Source organism: Sparus aurata, chromosome 18 (genome assembly GCF_900880675.1).
Source record: "Sparus aurata chromosome 18, fSpaAur1.1, whole genome shotgun sequence".
In the NCBI taxonomy this organism is placed as follows: domain Eukaryota; kingdom Metazoa; phylum Chordata; class Actinopteri; order Spariformes; family Sparidae; genus Sparus; species Sparus aurata.
Window position 1 is genome coordinate 21,252,204 of NC_044204.1, and position 18,511 is coordinate 21,270,714.

Sequence of the window (18,511 nt, forward strand, 5' to 3'; positions counted from 1 at the left end):
ATTTGTGTCACGTGTCGTCAACATCTTCTGACTAAGCCAACAGCTATAAATATGCAGTTGGCACTTACATTGATCCTTTTTTCATTTGTATTCATTTGTTGCACCAAAAACATGTCTGCTTATGTTGTTTTTAAATGTAATATTTATGGGTAAGTGAAAAGGGAAACCATTCGACATAAAGGGAAGACTGACTGCCTCTGCTATAATTCTGTACATTACCTATGTATTAAAAATAAGAAGAAAAGAAGTCAAACTCATAGGTAATGCAGCCAATTATAGAAGAGGCTACGGGCTGTCTCTTAGCAAGAACAGCAGTTACTAAACAGGTACTTTTATGTACACTTTCCTTTATTTCTAGGTGACTTTTTACCTAATTTGGGGAACATTATGAATGCGTTAACTACCACACCATACATTTGGCTGTAAACAGAATGGAACCACATTTTTTTTTGTCTCTATGGAGACAAAACTAGTTTTATTGATTTATTTGTGTTTAAAACAACAACAGCAGTGCATCATTGCTTCCACAGTGAGGAACCCAAACTGGTGTATTTGATTTAGGCTTAAATTCAGACTGTTGTCAAGGCAGCAGCTGCCTCCGTGATCTTGAAAGAGCCAGTCGCTTTTTTAGAAAGTACATATATTTGTCTTTGGGGCTTATTTAGTGTTGTTCAACTTCTGAAAGCACAGTATGAGAACTTTCCTTTGAGTTTTCTACTTTTTCCTGCTATAGATAGCTACATTTTTATTCAAAATTGACATTCTGAGACCTTTAGCGATAAATGTGACAAACAATTGACTTAAATAAATACTGTACAAATGCCTGCATAGACTTTTGAGACAATACAGTAGGTCAGAATTTGCACATATTTGCATTTTTTATAATGAGCTGTTCAACCTCTAATGATCAATACTGCACATGTGCCTTATTGTTCCAGATAAGTTGGCCGAATTGACTCAGCTGCGGTTGGGGTCATTGCAAATATTGACAGAATGAATGAAAGGAAAAGCCCTAGAGGTATTTTTTGGACATAATGGTAAAAAACAGCATCCACCTGGCAGATTTGTGTTCAAAGAACATTTGACTTCCTGGTGCTATAATGAGGCTGTGGTATCGAACACTATTTTCGACTGTAGTTTCGACTGTCAGCAGTTAAATGATAAAAGTAAATAGCTCTGTGCCATCGGTGCAGCAGCATGTTGGATCGCTTTCCTCCCAACTGTATCACATTCAGAATATTGATCGGTGGAGGAAATGATGGAAGGAGACAACAGGAGGCCCACGATTGTTCTTAATATGTCATCTGCGGCTCGGTGTGGCGACGGGTATTGTGAGACAGTCTAAAATCCTGTGGCTTCACAACACCAGCGTGGATATAAAAAGATGGAAGCTCCAGGCATTAACACAAAATATCACCGGCATGGCTCTCTCTGCAGATTGGTATTCACAAAATGTCAATGGAAAATAGAAGTGCTTTTACACTGTCAGAGGATTCAATCAGTCATATTTATATCTTCATTCACATTGTTTTATTTTTTTGGCTTGCTGCTCAGCTCAAGGTGAACTGGATTTTCTCAAGACTGAAAATGTAAAAATAAAAAAATAAATAAATGATGCCCGGAGGCAGGGGAGAGCTGAAGGAGTGAGAGACATTCCACTGACCCTTGGCTAAACCCCTCCCCCAATCAGCAACCATCCAATTGCTTCCTAGCAACCGTAACTGGGCACAGGAGGCTTGTCAAGCGTCAGATTTACGGCGATGCTGTGCATTCAGATTGTTCGGATGGCGGTGTCCTCTTATAGCCTTTTGGGACCAAAACAAAAGCAAATGAGTGAGGAAGGGATTATCTGTTTTCTAGCGTAGAATGCAACTGTTAGTGTATCTGGCTAACTAGCTTAAAAGCTACAGAAGCAGCGTCTATAGGTAGCTGGAGGCTGAGCAGCTTAGCAGTAAGGCTAATGTCGGTTTAAACACAGCCCTAATTTGTGGGTTTGTGGAATATATTAAAAAAAAGAAAAGTCCATTCATGTGGAAGCTGGTCATTATATTTTCGGTCAGTACAGTTTTTCAGTAGAGAAATGAGAAGTAGGAGTACGTAATTTTTTTTGTGAGTCTATTTATGTGCTAACAGCTACAGGGGCTATCGGACTGTCACCTCTTGGCCGCATAAAGTGATACTGGGAGACAGTACGGGCTGGGGCTAGCTGGTTAGCTAACACGCTAACTTCAATAGACATCTCTGAAAAGAACAAAGCGTTGACAGTGTTGTTTCTTCACACTCGGTTGGTAATGTTAGTACATTTTTAAAATTTTATACTAAAACTATCTTACCAATTTCCCCTTAAGCTGTCAAACAGGGTTAGAACAAAACGGTATTGTGGATCTTCCTACTCTCTTGCTGTGTCCTGCAATACAAGGCGCTATTTTTTTCATTCCCATGTCGTCTATAGATGTCAGCTGCTGACATGCATTTGTTTTTTGTATATAGACATCATTAAAGGGCCCTATTTTTATAAACAAGTCAGCTGGAAATATTTTAAAGTCAGCCAGAGACGGTCTTTAGCTCAATCAACCTCCTTGTTGGTGCATGCAGAGGTAAATATATCTCTATCATCATTGTTAAGTGCCTTCTGTACATGGCGACAAACCACCTGTGGTTTGTTTTATAATCTATCTTTTCTTCACCACTTTGTGGCATTTAAGGACGGAAAGCTCTCCTGCTACTACAGTCACAGCCGGCTTAGAGGTAGACACTCGGGAATAAGGGACATAAGAGAAGCTTGAAGTGTATAAGGAAGAGGTATGGTATAGAGGGGTGCGAGGAAGAGAGGGAGAGAGTGAGAGAGAGCGACTCATAAATCAAGTAGAGGTGAGATTGCTGAATCAGGGTTGATTGTGCCTGGGAGAGACAATAAAGCCTGTAATCATCTGTCTCTGCTGCACAGACCCAGCAATTATCTGCCCATACCTGACCGCCAGAACAGAAAGGGCAAGATCCATCTGCCTTCACCCTATACAGCTCGGGATATTTTAAGGGGAAATTCGTCCGCTGATGCAAACTGAAAGGACAAAAAAAAAGAAAAAAGAAAAACCCAAACAATATTCACTCTCTGAGAGAAGAAGGATGTGGAAAACAGAGGATTCGGTTGAAGGAGTGTTGCGGGGATTGTCAAGTTTTTTCTCTGGGTCGGCCATATGTGACATTTGGGGGTGATTCAAAAGAACGAGTGGTTCAAGATCTGTTTGGCTCTTTAATCTCTCTCTCTCTCTCTCTCTGCCCACACGTGTATTAACACGCACACGTTCCCTGTCAATATATTACATCAGATAAAAGTAGAGTAGCCGCTCATTAAGCTGGTATAACACTGCCTCCATTTGAGGCTCCATTTGCTTCCAGAGCAGTTCCTTCATCATAACGTCTGCTTTCAAACAGATATTGGCATTAGGGGTACAAATTTCCCTCCATTTCCCTCCAATCCATCCGAGACTGACGCATACAGACCGTCGCTCTCTGACTGAAAGCACTGCACTAATGCCTAAAAGCATTTTTTTTCCGGCACAATAACACTGTCAAATGAATAGTGTGGTTGTAATTAATCATTTTCTATTGACTGAATAAAACCTCTTGGTGGAGCTCAGTTAGCTGTGTTTTCCCTCCCTAATAGAGGAGTTTGGAGAATAATTACAAAGTTGCTTCCAGTATTGTGGACGATCAATGCTTTTATCAAACACGAATCAAAAAAGGAAAAAAAAAGGGCACTCAAGAAAGTAATTAATCCCAACAGGAGCTTTGTGTTGCACATGATGAGCACAGGGTCATTTGTTGGTTGGGTTTATTTGGTCATTTATCGGTTCTGCAGAGAAAAAAAAAATCTGCCAGAATTAGCTGCTTACGGCGATGTATTTTGACGTGTGGGTGTTTTCTTTTTTTTTTTTTATATACCTTCACAAAGACATTTACGTTCAGAGATTGCTAACAGCTTTTTCTCACCATGTCAATTTTCCTTTTTCAGACAATGCTAAGACAAGAACATCACAGGAGAACTATCACACAATGGACTGCAAGAAGATGATCTGTCATTGACACTAAAATGGATGACCCACAGCTGCATCGCAGACTGAACAAAGAATTAAAATACATCAGTGACTCCTAAACATGGGTGCTTGTACCCCAGGGTATACTTATTCAGTTACGAGAGGTTATTCTGAGGACAGTAAAACAAAATAAAATAATTATGATTTGGTGTGATGCTGATCTTACATGTACATGTTCATTTCTTTTCACAAAAAACAAGTAGGATACCACCTACGATCAATAAGCTAACTGCAGAGAGCACAGTTCCGATAAACAAGAGTCAGTTATAACACCTTAGCTTACATGTCGAGAGCACATGAAAAACAAAAGCAGAGAAGTGGAATTTGTTAGATAAAAGTAACGGATAAATCGTTTAAACAGTTTCATAAAAGTGGTTTTGAAAGAGTTAAATGTAACTCAGGAACAGCTGAAACAATTTGCAAAAACGAGTGGATGAAATACTAACAACAGTATTTTGGAATCATTAAACAACTTTTAAAACAACAGAGTTTTAAAAGTTAGCCAAACATACAATCTAGATACTAGTAGACTAGTAGTAGAAATACTACTCTTAAAGGTGCAGTATGTAAGGTTTGGTCACCTGTCAAATTCATACCCCACCTAAGCTAGTTGGCTAGTTAGATGTGCAGCTGGTGGTAGTTATACTGACACTATTGTGTACTGTAACAATATTCACTTTGATATTCCTTTACTTAAAATCCCTGTGTTGAGCAGGGTCATGGGAGGGGTACCTGAGCCCCTCTGAAGAGGTTATGGAGGTGTGTTTGTCATAAAAGTTTGGGAACCACTAAAATAAAAATAAAAATTACTCAAAACTGCACAGATGAAAGGAGTTGTCTGTCAATGTTTCCCGTTTGCCTCCTGGCCAGAGGGTAAAAAAAAAACATTCACCCTTGAAGACTATTTTCCCCTGTCACTCCCTCTGTTTTAGCCAGCAGTCAGTGTCCATATTGCCAGGGGAGCTGCACTACCTGATAAGCGGAGGTAGAGGCTCCCTGACACATCTGTCTGCTTGATGAGCCAAGTGTCAAAGCCCCTCAAAGTGCTGGATGGAGTGCATCAATAAACGACTTTAATCCCCTCCTGGGGCCAATGTCCTCCTACTAATAAGGGATCGTCTTACACCACTGGCAGCGACGAGAGAGGTAAAAGTGGCTTGGCATGGGCCTCAGCATGGGGATGTACAGCACACAGGGAATTGTCTGTACACAGGTAACCAGGTGTAAATCACACACGCCTGCTGTTGCCTTAATTGCTGCTCTGAATTGGTGTTTTGTTTCCTCCTCCTCCTCCTCCTACTTGCTCATTTGCCCTCTGTCCCCATTGTCTCTCTTTTAAGTATATGCCTATTTGTCATCACTCTGTCTCTCTCCGACACCTCCTCTGTATTTGTATTTTAAGCTTTTTTCCCCACCTCCGCTATGTATCCAACTGTGCCCCAGACAGTCTCACTTGCCAGACAGAAGTGGAAAAGCGGAGGGATGGGGACCGGTAGCTGGGCAGTATTGGTTTGTGCTGAAGGACGTGTGGGTCGCTCGCATCCTCAGGGAAGATCCAATGAGTGTTCTAGTCAGAGTGACCCTAATTAACCACATGTTATCTGCAGGCTGTGTGGAGGATTAAGGCCCTCAGCTCTGGACCCTACAGGCCTGGAGACCCAAAGACAGAGGACTCCGTGCTAAAGCACACTTCATGCTCCTGCCTCAGAGCGAGAGGCAGGGAGGTGGGGGAGTGATGCTGGGTCCAGAAATAAAGCGTCATACAGGAGGCTGCAGAGAAGACTGGCTGCTTGAAGTATATCTGGAGTTCAGCACCTTTCAGTAATGAGCAAATCAACATAGCAAATCCATACTGCTATGTGCAGATCAGGAGAAGCTTGTTGCCGCCACATTGTGCCTTTGTCTTTCACATCCTGAACATATCATTCCTCCTGCCCAGGTGCTGTTCGAACAAATTGAAGTTCCTTGTAGGAGGAGGTGATCATTATTCTATTGACAGATAATGAGCTCATTTTCTTGTTTGACATTCGCACAACCCAGAAATGAACACTTCGCCATGTTGACAGGTCGTCATACGCACAGCGCGTGGCTACATTAAACCAGTGTCTATTGTCAACAAGGCAACGCAATCTGGGAGGTACACAAATACCCCTCATTGATGCAACACAATGAGCAGCCCCCACAGGCAGGCAGAGACTCTGTTTTGTGTGGAAAACATTCTAGCAGCAGCTGTGACATACCTCATTTCGGATGAAAGACGAGCCAATATCAACAACATGATTAAACAGAAGATTAACTGACAGCGAGCAGCCAACTGTTAGAAGAACGCAAAGGGTTATAGCTCATAGGAGGCACCGTTCCTTCAAGCGTAATGTGTTATTACAAGTGTTATGAGCTGCCGGTGAATTTATTTTACATTTACGTAGCACCGAAACTACTGTATTAAATAGTGCAGAATTAACAGTTCAAGCATTACAGGGCTTTCGTGAAGTATTACAGGGTAAATCTATCCTCTGCTAACCCCATTGTGCAGCTGCTATTCTGAGTCACTGCAACACTTCCTGTGGTTCAACACTGAAATTCAAGCTTAAAGTCCCACAGACTTGAGGTCCGCGCCGTCACCTACCTCGCTCGGTGTCGTAGAGATAGACAAACTTCTGCCACTTGTAGTGAGAGAGCAGGCTGAGGACGGCGCCCCGGAGGGCGGGGCGCATCTGGATGACAAACTGCACCTCGTTATCGGTGGGGTAACTGGGTGTGACGAAGGAGGTGTGCAGGGCGCCGCAGAAGGAGGTCAAGGTATTCATGGACTTCTTGTCGTAGAATCCGAAGATGGCGTACACTCCGCGGGAGAACTGGGAGCAAACTGCAAGGGACAGCAGAGGGCAAGACAGGACAGGAGAGGTAAGACTTTATTCAGCTAAAAATGTGAAGTCTATGCACATTCAAAACTGACTGCCTCATCACTTTAGGCACTAACAGATCGATGACCGATCGCTAATGACCCGCTAATTAAGGGTTCAAGTGACTCTAAATGACCCCCAATACATTTACAGTACTGCATATCCTGTGAAAATATCTAATATAATACAAATAATGTGTATAACAAATGTAGGTTCAAAAAAGTTCTGTCAGCTCAGATTAGTAGTCTTGATTTCGCATTCGACAGTTGAATTCATTATCCCATTATTATTCTGTGTTTTGTTGTTGCTGCAATTTTCTCCCCTTTTGTGTTTCAGTTTGCTTGTTTTTGTTTTGCACACGTGTTCATGCTGGGACAGCAGTATGAGAAAGGTGTGTATTAAAACTGATTATACATGCATGCTGCTTCCCTGATCTGTTTTGCTCTAAAAATAAAAATAAAAATAATGAAAGTAAAAGAAAGTATGTAAAATACTCATTATCAGTTAATCTGGCAATTAACTCAACCATAATCCTCGTCTCAATGTGACTTATTCAAATGGCTGGTTTTGTTTGATAATCAGTCCAAAACAAAATGGACCAAATATTCACATTATTATCATCTTTGAGCAAACAGTTTCTCATTTGAGTCAAAATATTGGCAGGTTTAGATGAGCTCATCGAGGCCATTAACAGGCGCTTGTCTTTAGACCCTGAACATTTGAGAAGGTTTGCATCTTTTGTTGAATGAAAAAAAAAGAAGAAAAAAAAAAGATTTTTTGGAAAAAGATTGTTTTCTTTTGTTAAAGTATGATATTGGTGGTTTTGTTACTGCATCATAGGCTTTGTATTGGCACTCCTGTCAAATATATTTGAACTCAAAGGCTTAAAAGATAAGTTAACAATTACCTGGTAAGAAAAAATCTGAAAAAACATTAGAATCCACTTTGATAACTGCAAATCAAAAATGTTGGAAAAAATACAACAACAATTCTTTTTTATTGGTGGGAATCACTGTCATAGTTATAGTGAATCTCTTTGGATACTGTTGGTCGAACAAATCGAGCACTATGATGTTTGATGATTTCTCATTATTGTCGGGTACGGTTCAGCCAGTATAAGGCCCTCTGGCGCACTGAAACAGTTACCTTGATGATCTCATCAGGGCTATCTCAGCTCGGGTTTAGAAAACAAATTTGTTTTACAGAAATTCTTTGATTTAGAGTTTAAACAATGAGGGCATTTAGCAACCAGACAGGGTCTAATGCCGGACAGTATCAGGTTTCATTATGGGGAAGGATCCAGTGTTTTTAGAGTTTGACACACATTGAAGAGTAAAAGAAAGGATATCTCAGCTTCTGCTGCTTCGAGTCTCTGCTAAATCACTGGAACAAATTGAGAGAATAATCAGGTGAGTAATTAATAATAAGAAAGAAAATCTGATGCGTCCCTAAATGATACCCTGTGATCCACAGAGATCACAATACACAATCTAATTTACACCTGGTATTAACATTCCTTATCGAAATGTGGATAAGAGAAATGCCTTAATGCACAACATGACAGCATGCGCTGAATCAGAGAGTGAACAGATCGGGTAATGGTGGCCTGCATTATAACAGGATGTCATCAAAAATCCTGCAGGTGTACATGCAGGCGGCACAGTGTGCGTCTGTGTTGGCAGCCAAAGGATAGAAACGTCACAGCATTCACCGAAAGGTCTGCAGCTCCCATCAGGAGCTCCCACCAGTTATTGCTCTGTTCCCTCATCCACAGTGAGTGAACAACTCACTGCAGCGTTCACAGCAGCTGTGAGCGCCGCCGCCGCCGCTGCCGCTGCCTGTCGCCATTTCTGTTGCCTCCTACGAGAAAGAGCTGAAAAAGACAACTGTCTCTGCCTCGAGTGAAAACTGAGCCAGTTTTCACTTTCAATGACCTGAAACCCACGCGTTTGCTTTGGTGGATGGCACGATGTCAGTCAGAGCTGCATACTCGGTATCTCTTTGCAAAGCTCGGATGACGAATGAGACCTAATAAGGGCATGATGTAAACTAAAAGGCTTAAAGTATGTTAAAGGAACATTTCACCCCAAAATCAATGTGTATTTCTCCTCTTACCTGTAGTGCTTTTAATCAATCTGGATTATTATGGTGTGTGATATCCAAACCTTGTTGTGAGCAGTTTCTTGTAGGTACTATTTTTTTTCTACCAAACTACACGTTCCAAGCTGATTATAGCACAGAGGGAAAGATTGAATCTACTAATGGATGCAACGTTAGGTAACTTAGCTAGCCTCTGTTGCATGAGTAGATACAGGCTTCCATCTGCTCAGCAGATACATCAACTTAATGGTCTAAAACCATCGATGGAAAGTCAAAACATCAATCCATGTCATCATCTTTAGGTTAAGCCTTTATTTTGAAATTGCCCTTGTACATCCGTGTCACCTTGTCCGTCTTAGCACACTTCCCTCGTAAACATTCAAACAGTGCTAGCGCCAGGTAGATAATGGCAAGCAGCCAAAAATGAGATAACAGGGACGTTGGACTATTCTGGATTTTGGAGAAAAAAAACGAGTCAACAGACAAAGAATTTGTTCAATTATGAGTCGAGGAAATGTCTGATTGCTGCTAAGCGAATGTGTGCAGCATTAAATGCCCTAGGCTTAAGCTAATATTTGTGACAAGCAACAAACATTTGTCTTCTTTACAGTTGATATTTGTTTATCAAAACTTTTTTTTTTCTTCATGGACAAAAGCAGAAAAGAAAGTGGTGGCAGCCTCTTCTGTAACAGATTTAGATATGCAGATGATTTTTTCATATAGATCAAATCGATCGCAGGTCCCTGAATTAAATCTAATCCAAATCCTATGTTGGCAGACTTTGTGATAATGGCAAATATCAAATGTTCAAAGAATTAGCATGATAGTGTACCATTATTTACACCCCTAATGGTTGGCAGGTGTAGTTCAGTTGAAAGAAAATAGTTCCTACATGAAACTGCTCCAAACAAGGTGGGTTATCTTGAGTAACCAGGTCGAGTTTTCTAGAAAGAGACATTGCTGTTGAGTTTTTTGCCAACAGGTTCCATTATAATCAAGAAAAGGCAGGAAAATACTCAGAAAGTCATTCCAAAACGATATAGATGGAAAAAAACTTAAACATTTAGCCATTTAATGTGTCTATATGGATAAATATATGTGTGTGTGTGTGTGTGTGTGTGTGTAAACAAGCCTTTTCAACAAGCTGCACAAAAGCTGTTCCGTGAAATAGCCGTCTGAGGCCACCAAAGGTAAAAGAAAATAAACAGTTACAAAATCATTTGAATGTTTTTCACTGTTACAAATCTATAACAACCACTTTGGGGGGGATGAACATCTCACTCATACAAGCATTTTTATTTTTTTATTTTTTTTCATCAGCTGCTGCATCTGATGACATTTCTTGAGAAACGGTTTCTATTTGTTTGTGTATTCATCGTGCACTCTAGTGGGACAGCGCAAATTGTCAGGCAGGAGCGACTTCCATTCAGTCAGAAGCCATTAATGTGTAAACTAACATTCAGAGCTACAGATGTGTTTTGCCTTCCTACCCTATCATGAATGGCTGTTCACTTATTCTGATTGACTCTCAAGGGTTCCCGCTGGGTAATCAAGCATTCTTAACATCCGTAAATACTTTGCAGTATTCCAGCACAATGGTTGGATGACAGGAGGGAAGGCTCTATCTAATCTCATGTAATGGCTGTGTTAAATATTTGTTCCCTGATTGGCTGACGGGTATTCATTCAGTTCACATACATACATATATACATATATATATATATATATATATATATATATATATATATATATATATATATATATATATATATATATATATATATATATATATATGTATATACACACCAGATGTAGTTTAGTCTCTTGTTAAAATATAGAATTTTCAGCCTCCTGTGAGATTATTGACGCTGAACCAAAAACAGTTCATCAGCAACTTGACAGTTCGTATTTTTGCCTTCATCCTAATCAAGCGACAGATGCAATCACACACACGTATACACAGTATAAAGCACGCTTTTATTTTTTGAGCGACCCTTTCAGACGCACAGAGGACAACATGACAGTGCTCACATACTTGCCTCTTAAGCACAATTGCTGTGTGAATGAGAGATCTAGTCACTGGTGGGATTTGCCTCATCCTTTTTAATTCTATTCCCTCCCTATCTGTCCTGGTACAGACACCTCTCCCAAGGTGTAAGCATCCATTCTCGGCGACACACACACACACACACACACCCAGGCAATGCTGCGCACACTCGTACGTCTGAGTGCGTGTGCGCACAAACAAACACATACACACACACAATGCTGCCTCCTGATAAGTGAATCAACAGATGGACAGCAGTATTGTGGGTAAGTGCTGCAGGGTGAGTGCTGCAATCTCCCACACTGAATGGGAGCCAGTAGGAGTTCCAGCCCTCGTCGAGGCCCAGTTTTCTTTGCACTCCCTCTTAATTTGGGCCAGTACTGACACAGAACCTATCCTAGGGGACCAGATCTGGCAGCCTCTTTCTCTCTACTCAGCTGTCCTCTGCTTATTAGGTTCAGCTTTGAGCAAGCCCGAGCCTCAACAACAGATATGTCCACACGCAAACACCCTCATCTCGCTTCCTCCTCTTCCCCCTGTTGCGCTCTCATGTTGCCCCCCATCAGTGGTACAGTGTCTCTTTGCTGCAACCTTTACAGGGTCGCCAAAGGTTCGCGTGTCGCAGGGATCCCATGAGCTACGACATGGAGAGTGATCAGAGCTGCAGGTACAGTCGCTTCTCCCCCCCCAGAAGGATGTTCTGATTCGAGGGCATGCACTAGCCGGCCTCACTGCACCAGATCTGCCAACAACTCTATCCCTCAGACTCAAGTCACAAGAGCTGCTTCCTTCACAATAAATCCATTCTCCACCTTCTCCAGAGTCTGCCCTCATGGGCATTCTGCAACTAGTATTCACAGCCAATTGCATGCACTGCCATAAATAGACCCAACCGCAGTTAATGTAACACTACATACAATTAATGGAAGCAGTGTTATTGATTTTCAGTGCACTGCAGCATAAGCCGTGCTGTGCAGGAACCTCTTGTTTTCTCACTCTTAATCACTATTGGCTCATTTCCATGGTTGGAGGCTAACAAGCCAGCGCCACATGTGGAGGCTTTGTGGCTTCTGAAGGTGTTTCTGTACTAAAGCCTGGAGGTGAGAGCAAACCTGAGCACCAGGAACTTCTCAGGTGGAGATAGATGAAAATGCGTCATCCCATCAGTAAAAAAACGACAGGCATGGTGGCTGCAACCATCATTCTTAGAAAACCGTTGTAAGAAACTAACAGAAAAACAATGTGCTTTTTCAACCCAGCGGTGGTGCTAAAAAACAAAGCAGCGCTGGCTCTTATCACCACCAGTGCACCAGCCGGGATCACCTGTGAGAGGGTGATTTTTTTTAATGTTTTTTTTTTTTCTTTTTAAATCACACATTTTTTGTATAACTTTCTAATTAATCTACTTTTTTTTTTTTTTCCGGGAGCCGCACCGATTTGCTCCCTCGCTAATCTGAGCCGCATGTAAATTTTCTTAACCATTTACATTTTAATAAACTCTAATTCTCTTTCAGTCAAGGGTGAATAACAAGACAGCAGAACAAATGAGCAGGGCATATACACTGGCATGTTTATTAATAGGGAAACAGCAAACCAAATGGCAATCAGTAGAAACATATTGACCAAGTCGAACAGAAGAATTTAAAGTGTCATTGCGGTCAAGGAGGAAAGTAAATCGCACTGGGATTTCATCTTAAAAACTTAAATTAAGACAAATGCTTGGAGTTTAGGCACACAGCGTTTAAACTAATTTTTAAAATTATTTATGATTCTTTGGAGCCAAACTCAAAACTTGAGCTGTTTCTGAAAGGTTCCAGGAAAGTAATAGATGACCCTGTTGCGGCCCAAAAAGAGCCATGTTCTCAGTATGTATGTATTCCTATACTTCACTCAAGCAGTGCTGATCCTCCACCCCCCTCCTTCAACACCTCGCTGTCTCTCTTCGCTACCCTCACCACTGTATTTGACCTCTCCTTTTGTTGCCTGTCTTCTGCCTCAGCCATTTGGTCATCCCCCAAAGCATACATCCTCTTCAAGCGTGGCAGTATCTCTCTCCACCTGAGTGCCTCTCTGCTTCTCCCCTCTCACATTGTTTCCCCCATAATATCATCCCGCTCCAACGGTGGAGCAGAGATTGGTGGTGGACTTGTTTGAGGGAGAAGAGAAAAAAAAGGAGAAAAAAAAGTGCACGGTACAGTCAGGAGAGAGGAGCAGTTCCGGCCCCCGGCCTCATCTCTCTCTGTAATTAAATAAAGATGAAATAAATGTTGTGCTGTAGGTGGAAATAAGGTGTCTGAACCTGTCTCCGACTCCGAAGAAATAACAAATCAGTTAATATAATTTGATGACTCTGTGAGTGTCACCTTGAATTTCAATAATGCTAATTTATCACAAGTCCTCAGCCAACCATGTGCGTGCACACGGAGTGATTAGAGAAGCTTGCATGAGGACCGGGTTGTGGTAAACAACACAAAGATAATTTGCTCTCATCTGCTCCTTCTCTTTCCCTTCTTCTCCAATCTCATTTTCCCTTTTTTTTTCTTCCTCTGCAGCTAACCGTGCCTCCTCCACCTCCTCCTCCTCCTCCTCCCCCATCCTGCTGCAGGGAACCATGCATCCCATCTCCAGTTCACTGGTCAAACACACACACTGTGTCGCCCTCATTCCCTTCTATAATCAGGACACTTGGCTGTGCTACGGGGATGTTACATTTCTGATGCATCACTTGAGATGGCTGGCCTGGAATGCTAGTTCAGAGGGATATGTAGTGTCCTGCAGGCATGCGGGGCTTATTCAAAAAAAAAAAAAAAAACCTTTTCATGCACTCAGAGTATTAGGACTTCCATGTTCCTTCACAGCCCATGAGCCAGAGCTTTGCGCAGCCTTGGGAAGGCGGTCGGGAACAGTAAATGTCAGCGATGATTGTATCTCTTTTGCTGTTTTCCGTGTCTTTCTTAAGAAACCCACGTTCTTTCTCTTTTTGGCCCCGTTGTTTCTCCTCTCAGCCACATGTCCTCCATTTCCTGCCCATGTCTCGGTCTCCTTCTCCCTCCGGTCCTTGTAGCTCCGCTTCCCAGTATCCCCCCCCCTCGCCTCCACCCACCCACCCACCCACCCACACCAGCCTACATCAGTACCAGCCTGCTCTGAAGAAGGGATGCTGTCACTGGGAGATAGCTCGTAAGTGCCCTGGGGGATTGCATCAGCTCTTGTCATATAGAGATGTGAAGTGCTTCAAACTGTTAACTCAAACGGCAGACCCAGATTCAAGAGCGACTCAACCGCAACGGTGCTGCGAAACGTTACGAGGAAGCTGTTACTTGTCCGCTCCATCAACATATAGCACCTATTTACACTTATCTGCTTGGGTAAATGACACGGAATACGCACAAAGTCGAAAGAGAGCACCTAAAACATACCTACACCTACATACAGCAAATGTATCCAGTCTAGCAGGGTGTAGTTTAATGTTATCGACTAATTTCTAAAAATGTTCATTTTAGGATTCCATGCAAACTAGGGGTGTAGCGATGGTGAAACATAGATCGAAGCTATAGTATAAGTGTCACAATCTTTATCTTATTTTTTATTTACTGTTGACCTGACTCACATTGACGTGTCAGGTTAAAAAAATGTGTCCGCTGCTCTCGGACTCCCTTCACATCTCTAAGACTACAAACGGCTCCCTGCATCTGTCCACTGACAAGCGCTCAGCACGGTGCATTCAGGGGCTTCTCCCCTAAATACCTCACATTCTGTCGGATTCCGTCCAGATCAAAGAATTTTTTGCAACATAATGTTGATTGGCATTTTGTGTGCGATGACTCAAAGTTTCTGAGTCACCAAAGTCACCACTGATGTAAATACAGATCCCAGGTCTGTAACAGTTTGTCAGATGTAATGTAGACAGTGTTATGTGTTGAAAACATGTATCTTGAAGCACTACCCTCTCACTGAAGTTACACAGTGCAGAAACAAGTGATGGGGGGGTGGAGTAGCTGAGAAAGAGACACCATTCACCCTGTTACAAGACACTGAGCCATCAACAGGACTGTTTAAACAAAACGTTAGTGGTGAGTGGAACTGATTTTTTCTTTGTTTACAATTAAACTCGGATTACTGATATCATCTACTCCAATAATTCAAAGTAAATTAAAGCAGCTGTTTTACAGATTATAACATCTAAATGCACGCTGCTTTAACGAGCGGCTCTGTTATAGTCTCTCTCCTGCTTGTCCTGACAGTTTGGGAGGTGCGTCCATGTACGTGTCTCTTTACACATGTACTTGTGTGTGTCTGACATGTACTTGAGTGTATGATGGATGATGGGGGATGAGGAGCCTGGCCTGGGGTTCCTCTGTATCCAGGGCATGTTAGCCCGGAGCTCGCCCACCAAGAGATCAGCATCCCCCCACACTGCACCTAGATTTCGACGGTGAGTGAGTAAATTCTGTAGTCACCTCAAGGAATGTACCTGTTTGTAAACTTCATGTCAAGATTCATACACCTTGCCGTAAATCTGCATTACAGCCGGCCTAGATTTATTACAAGAACATGGATGTGTATGTTTTATTGTATTTCACAAGCGTCTACAACTGCAGAGTGGAAACACCAAACGCATTTCCCTTCAATTCTAGATACATTAGTAAAAGTCACATCAAAAAAGGGTTACTGGCCAGTAACTTTAATGGCTCGAATTAGTGTGTCTCCATCAAAGAGAGGGCTGAGTGGGTCCACACAAAGCAGAAGCGTATAAAAAGTCTCCGCTGCCTTGACAACTATTACAAGAAACAGATTCTTATTCCAACATGGCAGCCGCATATGTGAGATTTTTCGCTCACAGCTCTGATCCAAATGTAAGGTTTGAAAATAACACAAGCTAGTTTTTTTTCCCCCAAAATATATCTTAAGGTTTTATTATCCAAAACAAGTTTCTGACACCCCCTGAGGCTTTAAATATGACAGGCAACATTTGTGAGAAGAAGCAAACTGAAATGTTATTTAGTATATAGCAAAAGGCAGTATTAGCATGGCAAAGTGACAGGTTAGAATATTTACTTTGGTTTCTGTGAAATGCATATATTCCAGTGGAAGGCATGTTCACAGAGCTGTGTGGTTGCCAGGTCAGTAGTCAAATATCCTCTGAGCAGGAATTAATTGATACTTGCGTGTTTTTTTTTTTTCTTTTCCTTTTTCCTCTGAGCTCAAAGCAGATTAGTATATTGAATTGAGAAGGACTTTATGGAAATCTGTGTGAAAGCATAAAATTCAGACTCTGGTTAGCATGATTTACAATCTCTTTGAAGCTTCAAGAATTGGACCTAAAAGGCATCTATAGGGAAAGCATTTACCCCAGCAACAGAGCACTCTGACGAGGGGCTCCTATACAACCTACAATAGTCCTAATAAGACGTGACCGTACTTCAGCTCTGTCTGCAAGAAAAGACAGAATGAAAATCTGAGAGCTCGCAAGTGAACAGAGTGATAGGATTCTGTTTGTCGAATCTTTGCACGTTTGCCAAAGTAAGCCGAGGGAGGATTACTTACGCACATCGGAATTGTCTGCTTTTTGAAATGACCCGATATTACAATTAAACAGAATATTTATGAACAATTTTTGGATTCGGCTGAATCACAGTGATTCATGATTATATGTAATCATTGAAAAGTCTTTTTTTAATAAGATGGCCAAATATGACAGAAAAAAAAAACAGGTTAAAAGATGGCAGACAAATGACTATGAAGGGTTGATCATGATAGTTATTATCTACTAATATTGTTTCTACTCTACTGATGTTTTTAACAGTGCTTATTAAAAGGTGCCTTTTCATTTTTTTTTCCTTTCCTTCGGTGGTTTATGAAGCTTCTTGAAAGTTAAAAGGGCCAAAGTGCGAAACCAACAGAAGCTCCTCTCTCCAATCGAAATAAAAATGCTTTCAAAATGCCTTGTTAGTAGACTCGCCTTTGATAATGTGACTTTGTGACATCACACAATGTCACCATGTCACACATTTGCATCCATTTATGCTAAGCGGCTAGTTTGGCACAAAAGAATTAATTCAGCACAGCTGCTATGTTGTTGTTAACAGTGTTGGCTCAGGTGTGTGAGATGACCAATCAGAGGAGGCTGGGTATTCAGGAGGGCGGGCCTTAAAGAGACAGGGGCTAAAACAGGGGGGATACAGAGCTGCAGCACTGGACAGTTTGGATGTGTGTTTTGAGCACTAAAGCATGTAAACCTATTCTAGTAGTAACCCAAAATAAAATTATGAACTTTAAAATGGGCATATAATAGGTCTATCTATCTAATGTAATCTCTTAAAACTGAAATATTCTAGAACAATTATGTTGTTTATACTGTAAGATCACATCTCCTTCTAACAGTGCCTCTTCCAGTCTCACCTTTGTAAATTTATGTAACAAGTATGGCCAACATAAGTCTTCTCCATCTGAAAATATAGTTCAAAATGTAAAAAAAAAAAAAAATGATTTACCCCCATCCATGGTCTTCATTCAGGACCATTGTTCCATCATTAATAATGCCTGACACATCAAAGGTTTGCCTGCTGCAAATTACTATGTATATGGTGGCCCGAGGATGAGAAACTGATCGGGGACCAGAGACACTGAGGTCAGATGTGGCCCGTGAGCACGTACTTCCCGATCACTGCGTTCATTAAATATTCTCTTTCCTCCCTTGTATTTCTCTGCAGCCCTTCAACCAGCAGCTCCTTTCTCTTCTCCACCTGCCATCATGATGATATAGTCCTGTACTTGTGAGAGGAAAGAGCCTGGTGAGCAATCCCCAAGGGACTCAATGACTCTCAACTCCATCTCCTTCTGACAGATATTTTCACCTTCAAGGTCTTACCATCATGCCTTTGTTTGAACACAGGGAGGAAAGCTCCACGCGGGTCAAACAGACCTACATGCTACAGACAACCTGCACATGTGCTGATGTCTTCATTATCATGGCCCTGCCCTCCGTTTGATCAAACTAAAGAATCGTTATGCAGAGCAATAGAGAACGAGGCCTGAGCAAGTGTGCCGTTCAAATGTTCGATACCTCTGCCATTTCAAAAGTGCAGATAACGCTGTTGTGATGGTGGCTAGGAGATTGGATGGTTTGCTGAGTAACTCTGGGGAAAAACAGTTTGATAGGATTCAGCCGATACATGCGGAAATACCACTTTGAATGCCCCCGTCCATAGCACGTCATTTCCTTGACACATGCAATTAAGTGCTATCTATGCGAGCAGATAACAAATCTAAACCCTTGGCCCCCCTCGCTTCACCTCGAGAGCCGTACTCCGAGACGCCGGCCCATCACGCTGAACAAATAACAATCCCTTTTCGTCGACAGG

At 41.8% G+C, this 18,511-nt stretch overlaps 1 protein-coding gene and 1 long non-coding RNA gene across 7 annotated transcripts in view; one reads left to right on the forward strand and one right to left on the reverse strand.

Annotated features, from left to right (window-relative positions):
• The window catches only part of LOC115568826 (glutamate receptor 3), an 89,116-nt gene that overhangs the window by 55,365 nt on the left and 15,240 nt on the right, over positions 1-18,511 (reverse strand). For all 6 annotated transcript variants that reach the window (XR_003981443.1, XM_030396474.1, XM_030396473.1 and 3 more), the window contains exon 3: positions 6,724-6,963. Coding sequence is in view for 5 of the 6 variants with exons in the window: in XM_030396474.1 (XP_030252334.1) it covers positions 6,724-6,963 (240 nt within the window). In the remaining variant the exon portion in view is untranslated. The remainder of the gene's footprint in view (positions 1-6,723; positions 6,964-18,511) is intronic.
• On the forward strand, positions 1,725-4,157 carry LOC115568833 (uncharacterized). Its single transcript, XR_003981444.1, has 4 exons — positions 1,725-1,833; positions 2,491-2,597; positions 2,706-2,802; positions 4,016-4,157. It is a non-coding gene; the product is annotated as an uncharacterized LOC115568833 (long non-coding RNA).